Source organism: Dryobates pubescens, chromosome 4 (assembly GCF_014839835.1).
Source record: "Dryobates pubescens isolate bDryPub1 chromosome 4, bDryPub1.pri, whole genome shotgun sequence".
In the NCBI taxonomy this organism is placed as follows: domain Eukaryota; kingdom Metazoa; phylum Chordata; class Aves; order Piciformes; family Picidae; genus Dryobates; species Dryobates pubescens.
In genome coordinates this window covers 39,627,718-39,653,200 of record NC_071615.1, presented here as the reverse complement: position 1 = coordinate 39,653,200, position 25,483 = coordinate 39,627,718, and the positions used below count along the sequence as shown (strand labels likewise).

Here is a 25,483-nt window from a genome sequence, read left to right as displayed (position 1 = left end):
AGTTAAAAAGAGACTTAAACAGAATATCAAACAGAGAAATAAACTGAAAAACAGAGGGTGAAAAATAAAAAAGGAAAAAGCAGTGATTTGGAACAACATGTGCAAGTGTAAAATATGACAAAAATGGAAGTTTTCAAGTGAAGTGTAATGAAAACAGAGGAAAGAAAAGCTTGTGCTAACATTTTAACTTTCACTCCTATCAGTTTTCAGAACTCAAGAAAAATATTTTGGTTTATCAGCAGAGTGTCAAGTACTTTGACCCTACATTATCCTGTAAGTACTCACTGAAACCCATGAGAGATTGCACTGAAAATGAGTTTGAAAGCATTATCAGGCCCAAATAGAGGGGAGAAGGAAGGAACTGAGAGGCTTTTCTTTCAATGAGGCAGCATCTTATTTGGCTTCTTGCCACACTGATGCATAGTAGCATTATATTGATCCAGTGCAGTAGGGTCTCCTGGTTGTTTTTTGTCAGAGGGAATAGTATGGAAATGTGTAAAAGTCATAGTATTAAAAAATAAAAGAACATAATTTATTTAGAAGTAAATAACATTTCCATTGTATTGTTACATATTTTCCCTTTCAATTGTATGTTTGTAGCACAAAACACCTCCTATCACTTACAAAATGACATTTTAGTTAGATTTAAACATAAAACTTACCTTTTTCCCCAATTCACTGGTATTCTATGACAATCCCATTTCTCTTTACTTTCTTTTTACTTACTTTCAGGGCTGAAAAATCCTAACCATTCCTGATGGTTGTTTAACCATCAGTATTGGCTGAAACAGTAATCAGGTTTACCATTTCAAGTATGTATTTGAAATGTATCTCATCAGCAAATTATTAGAGTAGTATGCAAAATAATTTACACCTACTTTGCATCACAGCCAGTAGGTGTGAAATCCAGTTTATGTTTAGTTCTGAAGATGAAGTTTTTGGTTCGTATCTCAAGGATAGATGGTGGCTGCAGGGGAGTAGCTACTGCAAACAGGGCGAGCTGAGGAGACAGTGTAGCACCATCCTTCCCTTTCTTGTTTTGTCCATGAAGAAACTTTAATCGTCCTTGAAAATTCATAGCCTTAGGATAAGGGAAAAAAAAAGTACTTGTTACATGTTGGGAGATATCTAAGAGTAAGGTATTTCTGGTATGTAAAACAGATTTGTTCATTTTAAGACCCAGCAGATTCAAGCTTTGAAGCACTGCACATACAAAAGTTAGCTAATGAGTGCAGAATACTATTGTTACATCCCTGAGCACGGCACTTCAAGATCTACTGATAAACTCATTGGAAAAAGAACTGATGAGAAAGTTGTTCTGTCAAAAAAAACCAAAAAGCCCAAACATGTAACAGCAAACTGGATCTTCCAATGAACGTGACACTGTGCATACGTACAATTAACTACTCATTTTGTGTTTCTGTCAGTCACTGAAGTATGCAAATGTGTACAACTGCAAAATGCTACACAAACAGTTCTATTTGTAAGAAGTCATCAAGAGGGTGATGAAACCCTGTTTCTTTTAAAATCCACAGGACTGACAAGCATAGAACTGACAAGCAGGCATAAACTATCCCATGCAAGGGAAAACTACAGTCCTGTTTAAGATACCCAACAGAAAATAATCTTCATAATGGTTTTATATCCACAAACACACAGTACTTTACAAAAGCAGATGTTTATTTGTATTTCACTGAGGAAACAGCCATGAGAAGTGAGAACTTCCACCTGTTTGTTACAACACATTGAAAGGGACAGACACATTCAGTGTTACTAAGTAACACACACTAGTTCGAGCACCTCAGCTATCTATGGACACTTAACAAATGAAGTTACGTTGCTGTACATATCGTAAAGATGATACTGATTTCCAACTTGCAAGCATATGGGTAAGTTTTTACATAACTCCATACTCACCAGGAACCCAGATGAATTATCTAGCAGGCACCGTAACCTGCAGATGAAATTCCTTTCCATAAAGGAAGAATTCTCTGGAGGAAGCTGGTCTGGGTTATAATAGGTTGCTGGCTGTGAAAAGCCGTTATCTCCTACAGGAAAAGATTATTTATAAGGATTATTTTTAGAAGATCACCTAGTGAAGGCTATCTATAACAAATCATCTTCCGTCTCATAAACAAAGCATTAGGTCATGACCTGAGCAAGAACAATGTAAACTGGAAACATCCTCAGAACCTATACTCATTGTAACACTAGATTAAATATCAGTTCTCATGATGAGATTGTGTTTTACAGGCTACAGTATTTGAGAACCACATGCAACTTAGTTTTAAAATGGTTGGATTTGGTGTTTTGTTTGTATGGGTTTTTAATTTACTCATTGTGTTTGTCAACAATTTAGATTCTGGATCCCCAGCAGAGTTTTCACGAGAGAGCACACCCACATTTCTGCAAGGGCAGGACTTGCAAGCATGGTATGAATCTGTGAAACTTACTTTCCATCCAGATGAAAGCTGTAGCAATTAATAAAAAGCATCTTTAGGGAACCACCACATTAAATTAATGTGAGCACTTTCTCCAATGGATGCAACAACCCCTTACTAAACAGTGAGAAATATTTCTGGGCTGTGCTGATGGAGAAAGCACCAGTTACCTCTCCAGAGGAATCTGCAGCACTTCTGTTTTGTAATTTTGATTGATTGTTTTCAGAGAAGGGGAAAAAAAAAAAAGGAAGAAAAAAAAAAGAAGTTTGAAACCCATGATTAACAACTAGGATAACAACACGATATTCTTCTGCCACTTTAGGTTAAGCATTTTCTGCTAAGTGGCATTCAGAAAACAGACTTAAACATTTGGAATATAAAGTAAGACCAGAAGGTAAGTCAATAACGTTCTGATAGAATACATATGTTCTGCACATACAGAGATACCAGAGCATGCCTTCTCAGTGAATTTAGTGAAGTGATCTTGTTTGCAATACATTAAAAAAGCCCCACAAACGTGTCACAGCCTAGGAATTTTTACACACAGAAAACAATAAAGCTGTAAAATTCTATTTTAGTGTTAAAAATCTGCAATTTAAAAAACAATTAATATACTCTGAGAGAACTGATTGCCATATACATATCAAAGAAGAATACAGAGTTTAAGACCGACCCCACACTGACCTCCCAGACTTGAGGATCAAGTCAGGGAGGGCACGTCACTTAATCACACACCACATTATGTTCTCTGGAACATAATTTTGTCTCTTGGAGAGCTAAAAAAATCCCCTTACAGATAGGCTAAGTGGTTTATACAATGGCAAATCAAACCCAAAGGAAAACACATCATGAACAAAAGCCAGTTCAATTTAATCTCCTATTAATTCAAGGGACTGCACTGGAGTTGAATGAGATTACTGATGGCTCACTAAGAGGCCTTGCAACCTAAAGCCATATAAATCCAAGAAGAATGCCGAGTTATCCAGCTTTTCAGATATAATCAAGAGATAGCTTTTTTTTTTTTTTTTTTAACCTAAATGAACTGCTATGCAAGGTCATTTTTTGCTGAATAAACTTCAAGCTCTAGCTGACAGTGTGTATGAAAACATTCAATGTGAAATTACAGCCATGTGCAGAACTGTGGATTGGCCAGAGCCACCATTATGAGCTGATCCCACTGGTATGGAAACTCATACTTGTAGCCCATCATAGTAACCACCTAACTTTTGATATTACAAAAACCAAATTCCCACACTTGTCATATGGATGATTCTCAACAGACAAAAGCAAACTTACTTCCTACTGCTGCAGATTATCTTTTTCAATTACCTAATTGCTGGTGAGTATTTTCAATGCTTCTGAGGCAATCTTTTCCAAGAGGTGCTGAAATGGGTTACATGTTTGCTAAAGAATCAATGAATTTAACAAAATGGCACAGAAGAAACAGCTTTCAAATCCCATCTTCCAAAGACACCAACTCTGACATCCTTGACAATCCCTGCATATACATTACTGGAGGTCTCCTGAAAATGGTCAATGCACTGAATATACCAGCATTTGTGTTTCACAAGTACCATCACCAAGGAAGCCAGTAAACTACTTTTCCTGTTTTGTTTTGTTAATTTCTCCAAAGTAATTCCATTATTTGTGTTCCTTTTCTACTGTCATTTACTGAGAAAGGTGTCAGCTAATGAGGTCAAAAGAAAATTGGTATCAACTCTCAGCTGCTGTCAGAAGAACTGACTGGAAGAACTGCTGGCCAGGCAGGAACCTACACTGAGAGCACTGAGTGGTATACGGTGCCTTCAAAGCCCCAGGCATGTCTGTTTACTTGATTTTTTCATAGAGATCAATGGAACTATGGGCAACTTCTTGGAAGGGATGTAAGGAAAACCATTAATCATCAGCAGTGGGTTCCTTGAAATGCTCTAAGACCTCCAACTCAGATAAATCTACTGGCTGAGAAGTGGCTAATGAGCACAACTCCAGCATTCAAAAAGCAGTGCAAGGCTTCTTGATGGCCTTCTTGGCACTGGTAGGCATCCTCTTCAGCAATTTTTCCACAGGATCAAGTCAGAGTTACTCTTTTGAGAAATATAGACCTGGAATTTGAATGCAGGTCTCTTATGTGGGTTGTCTCAAGTGTCTCAATTTCCCTAGTAAAATGGGCAGTTCCCAAGAGACAACAAGGTTTTGGTGGAAAAAGTCACACAGTTTGTAGCTCGCAAAAGAAGGGGAATAGAACTCAAAACACAAGAGAATGGGCTTTAAGCCCAAGCCTCCTACATTTGTGAAAGGAATATTACTGTACTTTCCCAGGCAGACAGGAGGCAGAGAGGTTTTATTGCCAAAATCTCAGAGAAGTGACTCACTGCAGGAAGATAAAGAGTCTTACAGAATGTCTGCAATGCCTGAAGCAAAACTACTGGTTAACACTATAGGAGATAGGGGTAAGAATCTGTATATCCCTCATGCAGCCCACACTGGATTTCATCAATATCAAGGAATGCTGTACATAACTTGCTGTGCACTAAGTCTTTTTTGGTTTTAAGCTCAAGACAATACATGGTTGTATAGCAAACAAGCTTTCAAAGATAATCCATATTTAAGGCTCTGAAGCAGATATTTGGGACTGAAAAAAACCCTAGAATTTTGCAAACTTCTCTGCAAAAATGACAGGACTGGGAGGAGTCTCTAGGAAGCATACTAACAGCTGAAGAAACCAGTGGTCTAGGGGCATTTCAGAGTATTTGGGAAACAACCAACCCTGGCTATCTGAAGCAGAATCTGTGCTTCAGCCTGGGTGCAATTATTTATGTCTATAAATAACTACATAATGCTAGCTGACTGCATTTAAAAGGAAATGGATTAGATTAGCAAAAATGAAGGGGATCCTTATGACCATAAAAACATCTTTTGTTATAAATCTGAACGCAGCTTTAAAATCCTAAACATCCAAACATTTTATGCTACTTGAGGCACAAAAATAATTAGCAGCTTTTAGTAAGCTAGGACAACAAGGTACAAAACAAACAATTGTTTGTAATCCTTCTCAGCATTTCCTGCAACTCAGTCAAATCTGATGCCAAGTCAACATGACATTGCACTTTTCAAACACAACCTTTTGTAAATTCATCTACACTTGCTTATGCACTATAGAACATGATTTCACTCTACAGCCAACAGTAAGCCATCACATAAAAACCGAGTTTCTGAGGAACAGCAGCTGTTTGCTATACCAAATTGCAGTATTAAGTAGTTGTGTGGCATGTTTTCAACTGGACTGTGCAAATTGATCCATAGGTGACAGAACAATGTTGACCACTAGATGAAAAATTGAAATATACCAAGCTGTGAGTACATGTCCTTTGCTACTTTTTATTTCTCTATCACACCATAGCATGTCTGGGCTCTTAAGTATTAAATATGAAATCTTTAGTTTTAAATCAAGTTAATTTAGGATTGGTAGATGCAGTCAAAAATAACATTGAATTATTCTGGTTTAAAAAAATAAATCTGTAATCAAGTAACTTAAGAGTAACAGAGAGCTTTACCTACATATTTAAATATTATGGTGCAAAGTGGAGTATTACACTTGTTTCAACAGTTCTGTGGTCATTATGAGACAGGCACGTTTCCCATATTAGACACAGCTATCTGTACCTACACATCAATGTTCTAATATTTATCAATTAATTTCTCCTTCATTGTTTGTCAATATAGCAGGTCACTTATACATCAGTCAGTAACATGACAACCTGACGCTCTAACAATCATAATATTCTTTTATTTCTCTTCCCTTTTTATTCTCAAGAGAAGTGCTGCATAAAGCAGTGAAAGATACGGAAGAGTAAAACTCTCTCATGACCAGGAGTGCTCTGTTCCACATGTTAACAACGTAACTAACACATTCCTAGTCATGGAATGGATCTACCAACCTAAAGAGAGAGATCGAATAGAATACAGAATGCAAAATTAACCAGGTTGGAAAAGACCTTCGAGATCATCAAGTCCAACCTATCACCCAGCACCATCTAATCAACTAAACCATGGCACCAAGTGCCTCATCCAGGCTCTTCCTAAACACCTCCAGTGATGGTGACTCCACCACCTCCCTGGGCAGCACATTCCAATGGCCAATCTCTCTGTGAAGAACTCCTTCCTAACATCCAGCCTAAGCCTCCCTGGTGCAGTGTGATAGTTTCAGCTTGAGACTGTGCTTAAAGAAGCTGTCATATCCAACTGTCTGCTGGCCTTCCTAAGCTAATAGATTTGGTGCTGTGATGTAACCAGGAGTAGCAGATGTAAAAGAGATCATTACTTCAGAGAAATCACTTTCCTATTCAAAGTGATTAAAGAGAAGTTTTATAACTTATAACTGAGGATGAAGACAGAAGAATCAAATTTTCTTATGTCACCCAAAAAACCTGTCCACTTCTGCCTGCCTTCCTTGCAGCACAAGCATGCAGTATCACCTGCCCCGCTTGTTACCACAGCATTACTGATCAGACATGTGAAACATTCAGTCATTTTTGCTCACAATTAAAGTCTTCCAAAGCAAAATATAATTAGCATTAGCTATGAAAAGCAGTGCATAACATATTTGAAGTGCAATAAAACATTAATCCTCACCGTTGGCTAAACATGTCCATAAAATTCAAGTTTAAAAGATGTCATTTTTTGCTATGTTCATATAAGAGAATCTAAACTTTTGTACACACAAATTTAAAAACAACAAAACAAACAAAAACTACAAACAACTCAATCAGACAGGCAAACACAGTAAGATGGCTGCATGCATACCTTGTACACTTGGTGCAGACTCTGCAGACTGGGCAGGGTTTAATGCCCAGTGTAGCTGTCGTTGAAACTCAGGTCTGTCTTCTGTGTGAATCAATTCAAATACACTCTGGTGTATAATATCAGACTACATTTAAAAAAAAGGAAAAAGATGAGAAAGAAAGATAGTAAGACATTTATTATGACAGTATGATGTAAGTTGTCTAACTGACAACATTGCTATGGATATAGCAAAACATTCATTTACATGCACACGGCGAAGTTTTAGCAGCACAGAAAGAATTCAGTCACACTCGTGACTGCAAATATGATAAATAATAATTTACATTATAAAACAAATAACATTGCATCAAGTATTTCTTCATCTGTTTTTATCTATGCAAGCCTGGGAACTGTTATGCATAAGTTTTGTTGAAATCATTTAGTTTTACATACTGGTAAATAAAGCATTTGCCATCTGGTACTTGGACCTCAGCCACTGTAGGTGCCACAGAAATATAAAAGAAGCCAGATATCCTGAACCAAACAGTTGCTGAAACTAACCCAAATTGATTATGAGCATTGGTTTTGTTTGCCTGAAAGTTTTTCCACTCCATAAGGGTTTGTTAAAATCTTTAATTAAGCTCCCAAATCACCACTTATTATATGGCCAGGAACGTGATCTAAATGACAAAGCTACAACAACCAGGATCTGTGAACGAATGAAATTAAGGGAAAAAAAATCCACCCAATATATTAAAGAAAAGCTTTGTCAAATGAAAGCAGTTAAATTGCCTGTTTTCTGCATGGATCAACCCCCCAACCACTATAAACAGAAAGCATTTAAAATAAAACACAGATCTAAAGAAATTAAGATGAGCTGGCAAAAGCAGAGGCCTAGCTGACTTTTTTCTTTGATTAATTTCATAAAAGAATAAGCATTTTCCAGAATAAATTGCCAGATATGCTAGTTTCTGTAACTTTTAAGACTTCATTTCTATAGTATGCACTTGATTTTTTGGCATCACTTACACAAATTTTATGTCAAATTTGTTTTTCCAAGCTTTTTGATTCATTCCCCAACACTGAAAGAACCTGTAACCCCAGGAATTACAAAGTTTTGCTTGGAGTATTTTCTTTTACACAAACATTCCCCAATCTATTATCAGTTAGCCAAAACTGCAGTGCAAGCAGAGTTTTCCCTGAGGCAGCAACTGAATCTATTAACATTCAAGGTACAACATCTTGTACCTAAAGATGCAAACGGATACTAGTCCCAGGAGTTCTCTAAGGAAAGTGATGTGCCTACTAGGTCTTGTCTTTACTAGAGCCCCTATTACAGGAAAGATATGGACATGCTGGAGCATGTCCAAAGAAGGGCTATGAGGACGATCACGGGGCTGGAGCACCTCTCCTATGAGGACAGACTGAGAGAGTTGGGGCTGTTCAGTCTGAAGAGGAGAAGGCTTATTGTGGCCTTCCAGCATCTTAAGGAGGCCTACAAGAAAGCTGGTGAGGGACTTATAAGGGACTTTATGGGATGTTGGGTAGTGATAGGACTAGAGGGAATTGAGCAAAACCAGAAGTGGGAAGATTCAGATTGGATGTTAGGAAGAATTTCTTCACTGAGAGGGTGGTGAGACACTGGAACAGGTTGCCCATGGAGATAGTAGAAGCCCCATCCCTGGAGGTTTTTAAGGCCAGGTGGATGGGGCTCTGAGCGACCTGATCTAGTGTGAGGTGTCCCCATCCATGGCAGGGGGATTGGAACTAGATGATCCTTGAGGTCACTCCCAGCCCTGACAATTCTATGATTCTAGGATTTTACTACTTTGGTACCTGGCTTGCAAACCCAAGGAAGTTATCCATGTGTGATCTGCACTGTGAACTGTAAATACATGCTTTTTTGAAATAAGCAAACACAAGTGAGAGAACACTAAAATTCTAAAAATAATACAATAATTCAGTTGATACATAAAACCTCAAGGCATATGGAGTTAATTTTGTATGAAAGGTTTCTATTAAAATAATTACCTTCCCATTGAATTATGTCTCAGTCAGCATCATAAACTGGGTAACACCACAGTATAAATTTCAAACAGTTGTTCCAGTAAAGACTAATTAAGTGTGAAAATATTTTATCTTGCCTAACTCAACTTTGGAAATTATATTCCTGTTGTGCTTGGCCTGAGGTCCCATTTCAGCTATGTAAGCTGACAGAAAAGATGGTTTCAAAGTACTTCAGCCCAAAGTACCTAACAGATTTTTATTACACAAACTATCAGGCCCTAAATATGAATACTGATGACCTCTGAAATTGAGGAAAACATCTGTTAAAGAAATAGAGGAATAAACAAACTTACTTGTTGGAAACCCAAGTAGTCTTGGATAGTAGAAGAGACGTAAAAGACCAGAGCATCGGCCGTGACAACTAATACAAAACCATTTAATGCCTGGGGAGCAAACACACCCATTTGTCAGCTTCAGAGAAAGTTCCAGGTAACTATTCAGGCTGCAAGTCTACCTAATCCCCTGTCTCCCACTAAAATGTAAAATATGCAAAACCATACTGTTATCTAACAGCATAAATGGAATAATTCTTCACACATCTCCCTACAGTATAAAACTACTGATAATACAGGAGAGAAGCAAAATCCTGTTGACGACTTTTAATTAAGAAGTAATGGTAGGAGGTGCAACAGCATGAGAAACTAAGTTTATCTTGTATCAACCACAGCTCACAATGCCTGTGTGGCTCAAGCCCTTGGTAGACCCAGCTGCCCAAACAGAAGCCATGTCATAAAACCATTCCCAAAATGTGTTCTATTCATAGCACAGACAGGCCTAAGTGGACAGGAAATCAAGCGATCAAGATCTTCTATATAGTCCAAGAAAACATTTTATAGCTTACTTAAAATAGAAAACCTCTGCAGAAGTGGGCAGTTGCAAGTAAACAATGTTCATGAAGAGATTTCCCCCTCCATGAAGCAGCAGACTAAGCGGCTCCTTACTCAAAGTCACGCAAAGGGCATTTATCTGAGCTCCCAATCAATACGGTTCATGGCAATTGTTGTGATAGCAAACAGAACATTTGTGACTTGGCAGCTCATCTGAAAGGTGCTGATTTACTTCTATGGATTTCAGTCCAGATTTCACAAAAGGCTGTCTCAAGGGACTGGATTAAGTATGTTGTGCCACTTAATTTCCTCAGCTGTGTTCAAAGTAAAATTTGGCCAGTGTACTCAAAACATTTTTAGAATGCTTTATTATGCAAAATTATTTTACCATACAGAATGTAATGTAAGTGAAGGATATCCTGTATCTTATCAGAACAGCATAATTATACATTTTTAATACACACTAGCATCACTCTTCCATAAAAATTACCTCCTACAGCCCCACACTATCACAACCAGTCTAATTGGTCTTCCATATCTGGCAGAAATATGGTTTTGCTATTTCTTGTTCTTTTATTAATACAGTCTAAGTAAGTCAAGTATCTGATTAAATGACTGGTCTTTAAATGCTGTGAACCACTCCTATTTAATGTGTAGACTTTTTTTATTTATTGCCATAAACAGCTGTGAGCTCCACAAAAATTCCTTATGTAGGTTTCATAAGCTTTACCTGAATATAGTAAGCGTTAAAAGCAGAACAAAACAAAAATTATAATAATTTGAAATTAAAGAGCATAGCCAGGTCAAGAAATCTTGAGTAGTTTCATAGAATTCTTGGGTTTAATGTTCACAGTAATTCCAAAGGAGCACAATGCCGCAACAACAGGAGCTTGTGTCCTCTGCTGACCTATTCTGCAGGGCATTTCACCGCAAGTAGCTGGCATAGTAAGTCTGCAAGCTGTGCAGTATCTGGCCCACATGTTAAAACTGGTTCTTTTGCTCTCTCACACAAAGCTAAGTAAAGCTCCTATACCTGGAATGCAATCATATTTTACAGTGGCTCTGGTATGGAGTTCATCTTGAAACCAGATTGTTACTGCAGGAATCATCTGATACCTGTAAGCCAAAAACTCTGTAAAATGCAACAGGTTATGGGAAGTTCCTTAAAACATGGTGGTATCAATAAATGGGAGATTGATTCAAATGGAGAGTTTGGCAAATTTCAATCGTAAAAGAACCATCTCAAAAGGCAAAATCAAGTTTCTCAGTGACTTTATTATTCTGAACCATTGAAGATTGTATTTGTACCTCTACAAAAATACTCTCAATTCTTCGAATACAAAAGCAGTTACAATGAACGTATTACTGGTGAGAATTAAGATGTATTAAAAATTTCTTAGAGATTGTCATTTGACTTGCACTTCATGTAATAACCCAGGAAACTTGAAGTTATTTATGAGGAATTGGGTTTTTTTAGGCAATTAGTCACCAAATTCACAGTAGATGACTGGCCTGTATGACCATTATGAAGAACATTTATCTGCAATAACAATAGATGGGGAAAAAACCTAGCTGTTAAGAAATGACTCAGAGTTAAGTAGAATTTGTAGTCTAACATGCTCACTGAAGCCACCACCACCAGAGAAGTTCAAGAGCTGCGTAGTATTAACCTAAAGAAAAGGAGGGAAGATCCTGACAACATGGAATCTTCCTTTTTTTAAGCTCATTGATGAACGATTGTTAAATGTAATATATTTTTTTAATTATTTGTTGTTGTTATTATTATTGTTAAAAAAGTAAATTGTTGCACTGAAAAACATACCTGCAGTAAGAGTTCTCCCTCCAGGATCTGCATCCCGTCTCCACATTTTGCTGTCCTACAGTTTTCCTGAATGCCATTTCTTTCTGGTCTTGTAGAGTTAGAAGATTTTAATGCAACTAGGAAAAACAAAAAGAAAGAAAAATATGAAATGATCTTTGAAAGGCTCACTAAAATTTATGTGATGATGTGCTATTTTGTATGAGGAAAAAAAAAAAAGAATGTTTATAAAGTCAGTCTACTGAAAGATTCCTGTTCCAGTGTCAGACTTTTTCCTTACCTTTAGAAGAAACTACCAAATTTGCCATCCATCTCCTTTCTACACTATAACACTTTCACAACAGATTATTGAAATCAAATCAAACCTCATTATTTTATTCCATTTACCCCCTCCTCTCATTACAATAAGGTTAACTTTCAGTTTGTCACTCTTGTTAATAAAACAGTTAAGCAAACTTTCCAATTTCAGATAAAATACTGTAACCAGGAACTGTCATTATTCAGTTTACAAGCACAATCAACTGAAAGAAAAAAATAAATTAGTCAATGAATAAGGAATGAAGAATCAGACCAAACTGCTACAAAGTATCTGAAAGACAAACTGCTTCCCATCTCTGCATTGTGTTTAATAAATAAGATTCTGTCAAGTGAAACTACATACTCAAAGACTGCCCACAACTCATAATTTATCAACTTTCCACATAGTCTTGAAAAAAAAAAATAGTTCTCCAAATCTGAAATTAGTCTGAGTGGAGTCCATAGCATCTGAAATACTTAGAATTACTTGAGTAATCGTACTTTAAGCTTTTACCATAAAACTAAACACCCCCATCGCTCCAATCCCAAAAGTTCTAAGCTACAAAGCAAAGGCAAATTTGTAAAAGCAACTGCACTTCTGTAAAGCACCAAAGGTTTCTCCCGTAAGAATGGCACATTCACTCTAAACTCCAAATGGTTTTTCAACCTGATGAAAACTTTCCTCTTTCAGCTGCTCAGAGCTTTGGTCAAGAAACCTGAAGAACTCCTATTCACTCACTTTTCAAATAGATTAAATGATATTTTATACTAATTGTATTAACTGAAAGATAAATTATGCTTTTCAGGGTGTTTTTAAAGATATCAATCAATGATATCTGCATTCAAGCAGCTTTCAAGCCAGACAGCTTCTATTAATACCTCCTTCAATGGCACCACAGGGGAAAATCATGTTCAGGTACATTAACTGGTTAATTAGTCAGAAATATATTTCAGAGTTTGCCTTGAAATTAAAACCTTAATGCTCTTCTTCCTACCAGATAGTCAGAAAGTTCTGTAATAGTCCCCATAACATTGTATCTGCAAATTCATTTTGAATTCAGGTTGAGCTTGCACTTGGTAGATGTTCTCCCCACAGCTGCAACATAGAGCAACTGCTGTCCTCTTCCTTCCAGGCTGTCACTTCTGTTCTCAGTGAGAAGCTTTGCCACAATTGCCTCACTTGACAGCCAGCTGCTTTGAAGTCCCATCTCCACTATTTCACCCAGCTCAATTTCTAAAATCACAGAATCACTGTGGTTGGAAAAGACCTTTAAGACCATCATGTCCAACCATTATCTAACTCTACCAGAGACACTACTACACCATATCTTTAAATCAATGACCATTTGTCTACTGAAACATGGACATTCCCACTTCAAATGTTTCTTCTTAATATTAGAGGAGTGAAGAAATGTATGATTAAACAGACTTTCCATTTCAAAATTTGCCATGTGCTATGAGAGTGATGAATATAAACTGAACAGCTTCATGAAAACCATACCAAGATACTCTGCAGTTAAAACCTTTTGTCTTTCATACCTTTTCTACCTTTCCTGCCTTTCTTCCTGGAAAGAAAAAAACATAGCAAAAAGATTTTGAGGAACCAGGGTAGCTCACTGCAGAGAGGAACAGAGAAAGGAATATCAAGATGTCAAATTTTAACTGGGTCATTTCAAATCATATTGAGGTGCAGCAAATTACCTAAATCAGCCTGGAGATAATTTTTGTTTTCAGCTGAACAATCAGTTCAAACCTAAAAGTGTACTGAAGTAACACTTGCCTAATATCACATGCATATTGCTAGCATATCAGTCACAAAGTCCTGGAATTTAATCTTAAAGAGCTTCCCAAAACTGTTTTATACCAAATTTTGGCACAATTCCTACAATTTGGCCAAATAGGTCAAAGTAGCAGTCAGAGCCTATTTAGATTGCACCATAACCTTTGCAGCAGAATTATCACAGTATAAATCATAAATTTAATATATATATATATTATTATTTTATATATATATTATTTATTATAAATCACAGTATAAATTATAAAATCAACTAGTCTGTTCTAGATTATTTTTTAAAATAACAGTTCTCAGGTGGTCCTATTCATTTCAGCAACAACAAATCCTAACCTCCAACACAAAGTTCACCAGCCAAAACAAGGAGGGCAATACTGAGAAATCAGAATTAACTTTAAACTCCTGCCTAAATCATTAACATATGCAAAACTGTTTATAGCAGAAAAGCTCAATTCTAAGTGGGAAAATTTTAAGTATTTCCATCTATCTATATTCAGCCTTGGCTATGTCCATTAGTTAAGATTACATGAAACATTTTGCACCTGCTAGCTCTGTGACTATAAAATGTTTATGAAAGTTAAAAACAACATTTTGGGTTGTGTTTTTTGAAAGATAAGCCAAGTGCAAGATACTACATATGGGTCAGGGAAATCCTTTGTATCAATACATGTGAGTGAGAGCAGCCTTGCACAGGAGGACTTGGGGGTACTGGTGGGTGAAAAACTTGAGTATGAGCTGGCAATTTGCACTTCGTAGTACAGAAGCAACAGCCAATAGCATCCTGTGCTGTGTCAAGAGAAATGTGATAAGCAGGTTGAAGGAGGTGACTTCCTCCATCTACTCTGCTCTTCTGAGACCCCATCGAGAGTATTGTGTCCAGTTCTGGAGCCCACAATAGAATCTGCTTGAGAAGGTCCAGAGGAAGGCCATGAAGATAGCAAGGGTCTGGAGCACATCTTCTGCAAGATGACAAGGCTCCACAGACCTGCACTGAACATGATGCAAGCTCTGCGCCTGTGCACTTCTCAATTTCCAGCCATCCAGTACTTTCAATTTTAACACAAATTAAAACTATAAAAAATGCAAGCTTATCAGCTGTACAATCAAACAAAGCACAAGTCTAGCTGTGAGGATGTTGAACCATACAAAACATTTTCTTCAAGGAAGAAAGTAATGTAGGATTTGCACCAAAATGCTAAAGCTACAGAGAAAACAGAAAAATGAATTTTTTCTCTCGGAAAGTGGATGGCTCTGAGGGCTAAGTGTGTCTTACTATAAAAAGTTTCAATAGGAACTATCAGGAACCTTTAAGGGTTGCCACCAAAGCAACTGCTGCAATGAAACTGTTTGTGGCACTAGAGAGACAATCAAGATGTAATCAAGATAAAGAACTTTCAATATAAAGGTTCTATTAACAATCATCCTTGAAAATTTCACAGGCCATGGAGAAAACCAGCTTACAAAACAAAAATAAACCAGTAAATATTTTGTCAGCATTCGACTGTAATTATTCAAGGTGCAGCTCCAGAACTTCCCAAGGGCCTGCTGTACTTACACTTCAGACATGTCTTCATGCATATTTTACACTCAACAACAGAAAAGCGCAGAAGCGGTACACATTACCTGAACTGCTTGCAAGAGTCTAAAATATTCTCTTCATTGCAATCAATATATAACAAATAAACATGAAGAATAAAACGAGTACACAACCTATTTCTCAGTGCCAAATGCCACGGTTTTGTGATTGTGTGAGATTTCAGATTTACTAACAAAACTCATCTAATTTTAAAATGACCATGGGATTCTCCCACTACACAAAAAGGGTTTAATGTGCCAAACATTATTTTCCGTTCATCTGCGACCAAACACTTCAATAATACTTCAATAATTTAGCACAAAAGCTATTTTTAGCATAAGGAAGTCTGTTGCTTGCCCTTTGAAAACTGACATTTCTGTGAGCTCAGACCAGTGATACTTGGTTTCCAGGTCTATGGCAAGGACACGTTTCCAATGCTCAGTTATAAATCATAAGATGGACAAGTATTTGGCAGGAGTATCATCTTTTTTTGTTGTTGTTGTTCTTTCTTTTCAAAAACTTCAATCAAATTTCATTGGCCAAGACTCAAACGGAGACAAAAATTTCCCAGAAATTATATTTCTGGATCACAAGATTGTTTGAGAGACACTGAGTTTACTGTTCTGCTGATAAAAGAAAGAAAAAAAAAAATGTTGTTAAATCTAATTTTGCTGCTTGACAAAATTTACCAACAAAACCAAACAAGAGCAGGAAAAACCTTCCAAAAACTGTTAGAACTTTTTGTACACATTGCGTTGATAAACCACCTTATCCTGGGAGGCTGTAACCTAACATTTTAATTCCCTTTTCTTTAGGCTCATTTTTGTGTATTATGTTTGAATACAGTATATATTTGACTATTTACCTTATGTTATGTTTAAATGCAGTATGTATTTGAATACATATCTTCTACAGAAAAAGATTTACGTTTAAATGTCATTTTTGTTTTTATTTAAACAATTCTATGGTATCTCTGCAGAAATGCTTATCAACAACCTTTTAAAAATATGTCTTAAAGTTACAGATGGTGAAATAATTTGTCAGTACCTTATTTGCCATTTTATAGCATGTGAAGTTACATGTTTAGTGAATCACAATTTCAATCATAAAACTCATAATGAAACTAGGAAATATATTTTAATAATTATTGTACTGACAAGCCATTGCTCCGCTAAGTGTGTAACTACATGAGTAGATCCTAAACGGGAGGAAGAAAACTATAAACCCCTTGTTTCTAGCACCTGAAATACGGGAAAACCTCTGTTAAAAAGCTGCAGTTCCCCCTGGAATTATTTTTATGCCAGGAGAAAGCCTCTTACAAGAAATGAACCTTAACCTTCCTCTCTTACAGAATGCTGGATAGGTAATGGCAGGTAACCAGGACAGGAATTAGATCTTACCTAATGAGTTTATTTGTGATGGGCTAAATGAATAGCAACTTCCTGACCCAGAATTTGAACAAGACTCTGGTTTTCCATTACTGTTTTGGCGATGTATCACAAACTTCAATGGCTAAATATCCTAAGAGGGTTATGTTTTAACTGCAACAGTTTCCAAAATGTGACAGCCGGCTTTCCCATGGTTTCCATCATGGTAGTGTTTTACATAGAATATTACATAGAATAAACCAGGTTGGAAGAGACCTTCAAGATCATCGCGTCCAACCCATCAAACAATCCAACACCACCCAAACAACTAACCTACGGCACCAAGCACCCCATCAAGTCTTCTCCTGAAAACCTCCAGTGATGGCGACTCCACCACCTCCCCAGGCAGCCCATTCCAATGTGCAATCACTCTTTCTGTATAGAACTTTTTCCTAACACCCAGCCTGAACCTCCCCTGGCACAGCCTGAGACTGTGTCCTCTAAAGACAGCAAAACTGCATAAATATTAAAATATGTCTTAGATGCATTGAGTAATAACACATACTTGCTGCTGAACAACTCATTCACTAGTCTTTTAGAAAAATAACTGCTGAAACAAGGAAGAAGTGTATGAAGACCAACACTACAGATAAAACAAGAGGCTAATTTGATTAGTGTGTCACCAGGCACATCTACCAGTTCTCAGAGACTTTATTTATTTAGCCTTAAACATATTTTAATATGTGCTTTTAAGATTTAAAATTTAATCTAGAGTTCTAGCTATGATTTAAATAATCAATTCGGTTAAGGATCTACTTGCAATAATTCTAACCACAGAAATGCTACATCCCTTTCATAGCACAAGCTTTTCAGTAAACCAAAAACCACATAACATTGAGTCTCTTTGATACTTCCATTCTATTGTCAATAAACTGCCACAGATATGAAGATATATACTCAGTAGTAATCATTAAGCATGAACACTAAATTCACCAACCAATACACATAAACAAAGCTTCTGCCTTGAGAAGACTGCCCTGGAGAGCAACCACAGGAAGACAAAAGATGAGTGATAGTACGTCAGGCTTCTAATGCACAATTGCAGTTTGGTGTTGCAATTTCACACCTTAGATGAACTATGTGACTTGTGAGGAATTGCAGAATATTTTCAGTTGGGGAGATGTTGGGGGTTTTGAGGGCTTGGGGGATTTTTGTATTTTTTTCTGCTTGTATTTTCTTTTCTTTCTTTTCAAATTATTTAGAAAGAGACCTTATGAGAATCACACACAAGACCTTCTAGAGCTGACATTACTTGGCGATAGAGTTGGTAGAAGATACTGCAACAACATATCATGGATATTTTACCTCTGGAGTTGACAGTTCTACACCACAATTTAAAAGGGAATTCTATCTGTTTCCACATAACTTTGTACCCCAGTTTTACAGAAAATACCACTTTGCTAGATGCACAGAAAGAACAACCCGTTTCACTGACTCTCATTTCACACACATTCCCTTATTGTTTGGGAATTCCATACATTCTTATCTCTCAAGAAACTTCTTCGGCATTTAAAAGGCTGTACATAAGTAACTACCATTTCCTCTCAAAGTGCTTTACAAATCATAGTCAACCTTCACTTAAAATGACATTACAAACCTAAACTGGAAGGTGCAATTTCTTAAAGGAGACAAATCAATATTCTCAGTCAGTAACTGCTGCAAGAATTTAAGACTTGGAAAAGGGATCATATCACCACAGTAAATATCATACTAAATCTTAAGAACACTTAGTCCCACCTTTCCCTCCCCTTCCCCCCCCCCTCCCCCCCCCCGAAGCTCTAGTAAGGCTTATTTTGCTAACAGAAACCTTCAAAACTCCAGTGCATATTTTTATCAAATGTGAAGAGGCTGTCCCTTTCTGCTTGACACCCAGGCCTTACATATTGATATACATTCAAGATCAGACTCAGCGGGGTTCTGGGTAACCTGATCTAATGGAGGATGTCCCTGCTCACTGCAGGGGGGGTTGGACTAGATGACCTCCGGAGGTCCCTTCCAACCCAAACCATTCTATGATTTTAGTAGGTGAACAGCTATTGTCAGGCTCCCAGACTTCTGAAAGCAGTTACATAATAGGAAATGCCATTTGAAAAGGGACAATTGTAATACAGACTGATATGGCCATAGGCCAGAGGACTGTACAACTCAACTCCAGAAGGCCAGATTCATATAAAAGACCCAATACAAGAAGTTTGGGGTTCTGTTACCAAGTATACCTATTTGTAAATCTCACTATCTAAATACCATACATTAGGTTCCTAAATTTCACCGTAAGTCCCACCATGTTTGGCTGCCATACCTCCCTCTCTGGATGAGAAAGAATGCCAGAGTCAAGAAATTAGGTGTTCTGATTCTCCTTCCCATGGCATAAATCCAGGTTCTTCTGATAGATGGCAGACACTGATTCTTTTATATGTCTGGAGAAAAAAAACATGGCCCTTTTTTACAGCATCAGGACATGCTATAAACCCAGGCTTCATTCGCAGCACTGCTATGAGTGGATCCCACTCCCTTTCTTCCTCTGCAGTGGAAGTGAGTCTGGAGGTACAGGTAATGCCTACTCTTCCTGTTTAAAATTTTCTACCATACAGTAAAGACTTAAAATGTTTCTTAAGCCTGAAAGTTAAAACCAGGAAGCAGTTTAGCAGCTGGAGCACCGACCACAAAGGACAAGATCAGTCCCTGATGCAGTCCCTGCTGAGAGGGTCATTCCACTCCTTTAGGATAGATGATGAATGGAAAATGCAAACCTAGTACAGAAAATTCAGTTTTCAAAGGAGTTTATACAAAGTTAATCAAGAGAAATCAGAAGTCATCTAACAAGGCCCATACTGAATTAATTTTGACAGCACACTTCTTATGCTGTAAGAAGTGTTTTTTATAGATAAGACTACAACATAGGTAAGGTTATCTGCATGCAAAATGGACACTGCAATGGAGAAATCACATTCACTGATTTTGGCCTCCATATATACAAGAAAAACAGAAACAAGCTTAGAGCCAAAATTTGATGGCAGCTTTATTTATAATGAAAGTAATAATGTGCATACATTTGCTTGTGAACACCTGCACAGTATTAAACTTGTTTTTACAGTCACATAGGTTGTTCGTGTTCTTACCAAGATAAATGCACTTTGGTTTCTTCAATATTTCAGTTAGAAGTTTGTTCCATGCCTTTATCAAGTATATTAAATTCATATTAGAGTAAGCACAAATCAACTCATATTTTAACGCTGCCATCTGTCATATTTTCTTTTGTAATCCTCTGCCAATGCAGCAGAAGATCAAATGAAATAAAAATTAAACATGAGGTTTCACTTACCCTGCCACAAGAAATAATGTTCAAGGTGGCAAAGACAGATCTGTTTGATAATTATGTATTTTCTGCTAAACTGTCCCATATGTTTAGATTATTTGGGATTTATCCAAGAAGAAAAGCAAAAGCACTTCTGGTAGTTGAGCAGTTGCTCCCAGAAATGTGTGTCAAGTTCTCTTTGCACAACTGATTCTTAGGTTAAAAGATTCATATTAACTATTTCTATCATTATGTTCACCAGACAGCTGTCATTAATGACAAGATATTTTTATATAAAACAATCCAGTTGCAATTATTCACCATCACTGTTTAATCTTTTAAGAGAAAATAAGTTTTACTCTCATATTCATGGCATTTGCTTCAGTTTTACAATGAATCCATCTCATTAAAGACTAGCTTAGATAAAACAGAATGAGAAACTATTTATTAGCTTTAACATGTTAGTGAGGGAAACAAAGGACAGATTACAAGATGACATGGAGCTCTCCCCAAGATTCAGATGGTGACTGTCACTGAGAGTAACTTCACTTCCTTTCTGCATCCCAGACCTTTGTGCCTGAGGATTCTGAACTCATCAGGACTGTTTTAGTTAGTGGTTGTAAACTACATCATATTCTGATAATTAGGGTTTTTTTCTATTATACTTCTGCTATGAAGTGTTTTGTAGAACTGAGTACCACCAATAGATTGCAGGCACGGCTTCATACTATTGCCCTAACCTTACAGTACTTACATGCAAACAAACTTTGGATACAGTTTATTAATTCTGCAGTTCAGTTTCAAGTATCTGCATTTCCAATAAGTTGAATGGTCCTCATTCTTATAGCAAAATACAAGATGGAAAAATATTGCAATGGTTTGAACAACAGAAAGGTTTGATTTGTCAAGGTAGGAACCATCAAACGCTACACTTGGCTAGCTTTCCCACCTGGAAGTGGACAGTACTAGCTCTACAATTTGGGAAGCTTTAGCAGGGGACATATTTATTTGCCTTTAAGCTATGATAGTTCACAGCATATGGTGATCATGTAAAACAAACAATGGGACTTCCTCAATACAGCAGGCAGTAGACTGCTGCAACTCAACATTCACAGTCACTCAGCTTCAGACACTACTGTAAAGTTCAAGTGCTAAAGACTGCCAGAAGCCTCAAGAAAGTCTAATGGAATGTATTTAGTAACATCAGCTGCAACCTCCCAGTTTAAGCCCACTTTGCAGATATTAAATATTTGCAAATCTGATGGCCAAGTATCCGACAACGTCACTGAATCCAGCATTAATCAAAGAGAGTAGAAGATGAGTATTGCTAACTTTTCCCTACACATGTTAGCATTTCATAAACAGCTCTTAACTCTCTCTGACCCAAACATGTTAAATGAAAAAAACCTGGGTTGTCCAAGACTCCTGGAAAAGTTATTGATCTATGTTATTTCACCCCTTTAAGGAAAGTGAAATGAGCCTGTACCATCCCCAGTTTTGTGCTAACTAAAGGTATCAACTACTTGGAGAAGGTTAAAAAGTAAAATAACTGGGGGGGGGGGTGGGAGGGGAAAGAATCATGCTCCTAAAGGATAACTTCTGATTGGTCTCTTCAGGTGTGCCTAAACACGGAAGTTCAAACACAAAAAGGAATTAAAAGGGCATATTAATGGTGATGACTACAGTAATGTGTGAGCAGAGGAAGGTACCAACCTGTACAAAGCTAAAATAGCAGGCAGGACAGACCTGGCCTGCTGTGCTCAAACATATCCAGATCTTTTTCAGTGTCATAAAACAGAGACATGCAATTGTCAGGCTTCCCTTCTCCTGAAGGACAGCCTGGATTTTTAGGGAAGACAAAAAATTATCATATTGCTGTGAATTTTTGTAGCCTACTTCTAGCTTTAGCAATAAAGTAAGTTATCTTAAAAGTAGCACCTGTAGCATGAGATTTGCTTTCCTGCTCTTCATGAGTTGAATGTTGTGAAAACTACTAATATGTGCCCCATCCTCAAACATAACTGGCATAATTTGATGGTGAATTATAAATAAACTAGACAGAGTTCAGTAATTCATTTATTCATAAAGGAACTACAGGTGTTTAGTCTAGTTAGTACTGCAGTAATTCACAACTTTCTGCTTTTATGTACGAAATGGCATTTCCATCCTTAGATCCTAGTGCCAAAAAGTCTACTATTTCATTCCAAATATTTAACAGTATTACACCAACTATGCATACATAAATATATAGCTGCCAGCTTTGCAGAATAAATTCAAGTGACAAAATATTTGACATCCAACCTGTTCCCTGGAAGCAACTTGCTCACAAGCAAAAGTAAAAGCTTCTGTTATAAGCACATAAAACTAAAATTCCAACTTGGATATCATAGGTGATCATACATTCCTCTGCTGCATGGCTTGCAAATACAAAAATCATTAGCTTTTATAAAATTATTTATTATTTGCATCTCTTAGTTCCATTTATATTATGCATGTAACTTCATTATACAGAGCCTTTAAGAGGTGTGACAATTCATCTTCAAATTGAATTCTAGAAACATGTAGTCCATCAGCACATTCAGAAAGGAGACATCGATATTTACTTTCAGAGAACTACCCAGAAAAGGTGATGGTGTTGCCATGTTATATTTAAACTCACTCTATCAACTAATAATTAACCAGGTTTATTTTTGAGTTACCAGAAATTACACAAGTATCATTTAAGCGTAAATCAGTTAAGGCTATTGCCAGTATCTTGAGTGAAAGAGAGTTCAGTTTGTGGCCTTATTATACATCTAAATATAGTAAATATATCATAATTATTTTTAACATCAATTTTTGACAAAAAGTAGCATTTAGTGAAATGATTTAGTAGTTTGGTTCCTACTGGTTGTAATGATGAAATCACAAACCAAGCTATAAAGCTGCTAAAATACAAAGCTGATTCTCTAGACATCTCACAAATGCTGCCAAATGAGCTACATCCTCTGTGAGGCATTAAGTTTCTAATTAAGGGAGATTAAATCCTCCTGTGTCATATCATGGTGGCAACACTGAAAGCAATAATCTCTACTGTGTATCTTCCCAGAGAATCTTCCAAATATCTATAGGTCTGAAGTATGCCTATGATCATTTGATAATGATTTACATTTCAAGACTCCCCTGATTGTGAAGATGAAATTTCTGATGCAATGGCACCTATTGGGTTCTTCCATTAGAGAAAGAAAGTGAAAAGGAGAGAACCCAGTCATGACATATGAAGTCAGCAAACATCTATATAGAGACAGGAATTCCCACCAGGGAAAGATCATGGAGCCCAAGAAGGATGCCTGTAAGAATAACATAGCTGTACAGATACTGAATCATGAAGCCCTGAGTTAGAAAATCTGAAAATGTCTGAAATACAGCTATGTTCTCGTGGTCATTAGGAAAGAAACCCCAAAACAATAAAACAAGGGGGAGGGGGGGGAAGATAAAAAAAAGGGCAATTCCTCCAAAAGTCTCTTGTACTTTCCACTTTATTTAATATGATTCTAATTTGACATTTACTTTAATATGGCTGTGGGTATGAGGTTGACTAATATAGCCCAAGATTCTTCAGAATACTTGAAAGATACCTCAAGTACAAAAATATTTATATGCAACAAATTCCCATGTTTTACTTCCATCCTGAAAGGCATGTGACCCACTTCATAGAAGAGCAACCTTAGGCTGGGAGCCATTACCAGATCAGAAGGCAGATGGATCTTTTCCAGTACAATTTCATGCAGGTAAGATCCCTTAAAGCTTCAAGCAGCACAAGACTTTGAACAGCACTAATAGATCAAGCACAAGCCATTTTCTCTGAGACAGGCTCAAAGCAGAAGTGTTTCCTGAAGTCATAAATATCTAATAGTGTATCATTTGAATTTGCCTCTTTTCATCTGATATACCTTCCCTCCCTGTTTGCTTCCATTTACATTCCTCAATCAGACAAGTCTCTCCAGCAGATTATAAAGTTTACATATGGGTTTCCTGGGAAAGAAGTAGCAAAAACGAGCATTGCCTTATTCCTTCCTAGGACACCTAGGAGTTTAAAATGTGAAAATAAGGTAAAATGCTAAAAATGAGGGATAGTCTTAGCTATTTGTCACAAGGTTAAACACTAAGTTAAGTAAGAGACCTCAGAGGAAGGCACAGAAAGGCATCAGATAATCTGTTCTCTCTCCCGCCTTACAGATACTGTCTCTATCCATCAAGACAGAATGAAAAGTACCTATAAAATACCCCTCCCACAACCACATCTTTGAGACTTGTTTAAGCCATACTGTTCCAGAAGTGAGATGAATTTTACAATATGAGCTGCATTTCACAATGTGAGCTGTTCCTCAGCACTGCTACCCGAACTGATGAATGGAAATGTAAGTAAATGGTAGCACCAGAAACATCTCCTCTGCACTAGACAAACACGTACTGGAACTGGCATTGTGGGTGACATACAATGACAGCAAAATAATTTGAAGTTGGGTAGTGTGAAGTGGAAACACTTGCATAAGATTCCCTCTCAAACACAGCCATGTTTCCTGATTTTGTGCAAGCTTCTTGGCACATTCTTCTGGGTCAGTCTCATTCAAACAGGTTCAAATCCTGAAAGAAAAGCAGCTTGTATGACTCCTCCGCTGTTCTTGCACACTTAGCAGGTAGAACCTGATGCTATCTTATTTTTGAAAGTTTGATTGCTCAGGCACTTTCTCTTCTGTTATTAGCATCTTTAAAAATTCCTCCTCTTAACTCAGAAGATGCAGTGTAAGGCTTACTACATTTTTTACATTATTAGTAATCAAACTCTTTGCCTGGTTTTTTTTTTCCCCTGCAGAGCCCATAATAGTTATTACAATATTCCACACCCCATCTTTTTCCAGGTATCCTTATTGCTTTTATATAATGTTCTCCTTTGGTAATCTAACCATGCTTTTACACAAAGATTTTTACAGCTTTCTCCTTTACCAGCTGTCTTATTTAATTCTCTGAACTAGCACCCTAATGATTTTGTAGAAGTGTCCTCTGTTTGCATAAAGTCTTAGCTCTAATTACTTTTGGGTATTTTTATGGCGGCGGGGGTCAAAACTACAACTGATCCATTTCATTTTGAATTTTTGCCATGACTTTTGATACTGA

General features: G+C 37.0%; 1 protein-coding gene across 1 annotated transcript in view; it reads right to left on the bottom strand.

Annotated features, from left to right (window-relative positions):
• AHR (aryl hydrocarbon receptor) overlaps positions 1–25,483 on the bottom strand; it is a 55,345-nt gene that overhangs the window by 9,752 nt on the left and 20,110 nt on the right. Inside the window, exons 3-7 of the mRNA XM_054161154.1 lie at positions 11,940–12,055; positions 9,584–9,673; positions 7,245–7,368; positions 1,918–2,048; positions 879–1,081 (exon numbers count right to left, since the gene is read on the bottom strand). Of these exons, the coding sequence (XP_054017129.1) occupies positions 879–1,081; positions 1,918–2,048; positions 7,245–7,368; positions 9,584–9,673; positions 11,940–12,055 (664 nt within the window). The remainder of the gene's footprint in view (positions 1–878; positions 1,082–1,917; positions 2,049–7,244; positions 7,369–9,583; positions 9,674–11,939; positions 12,056–25,483) is intronic.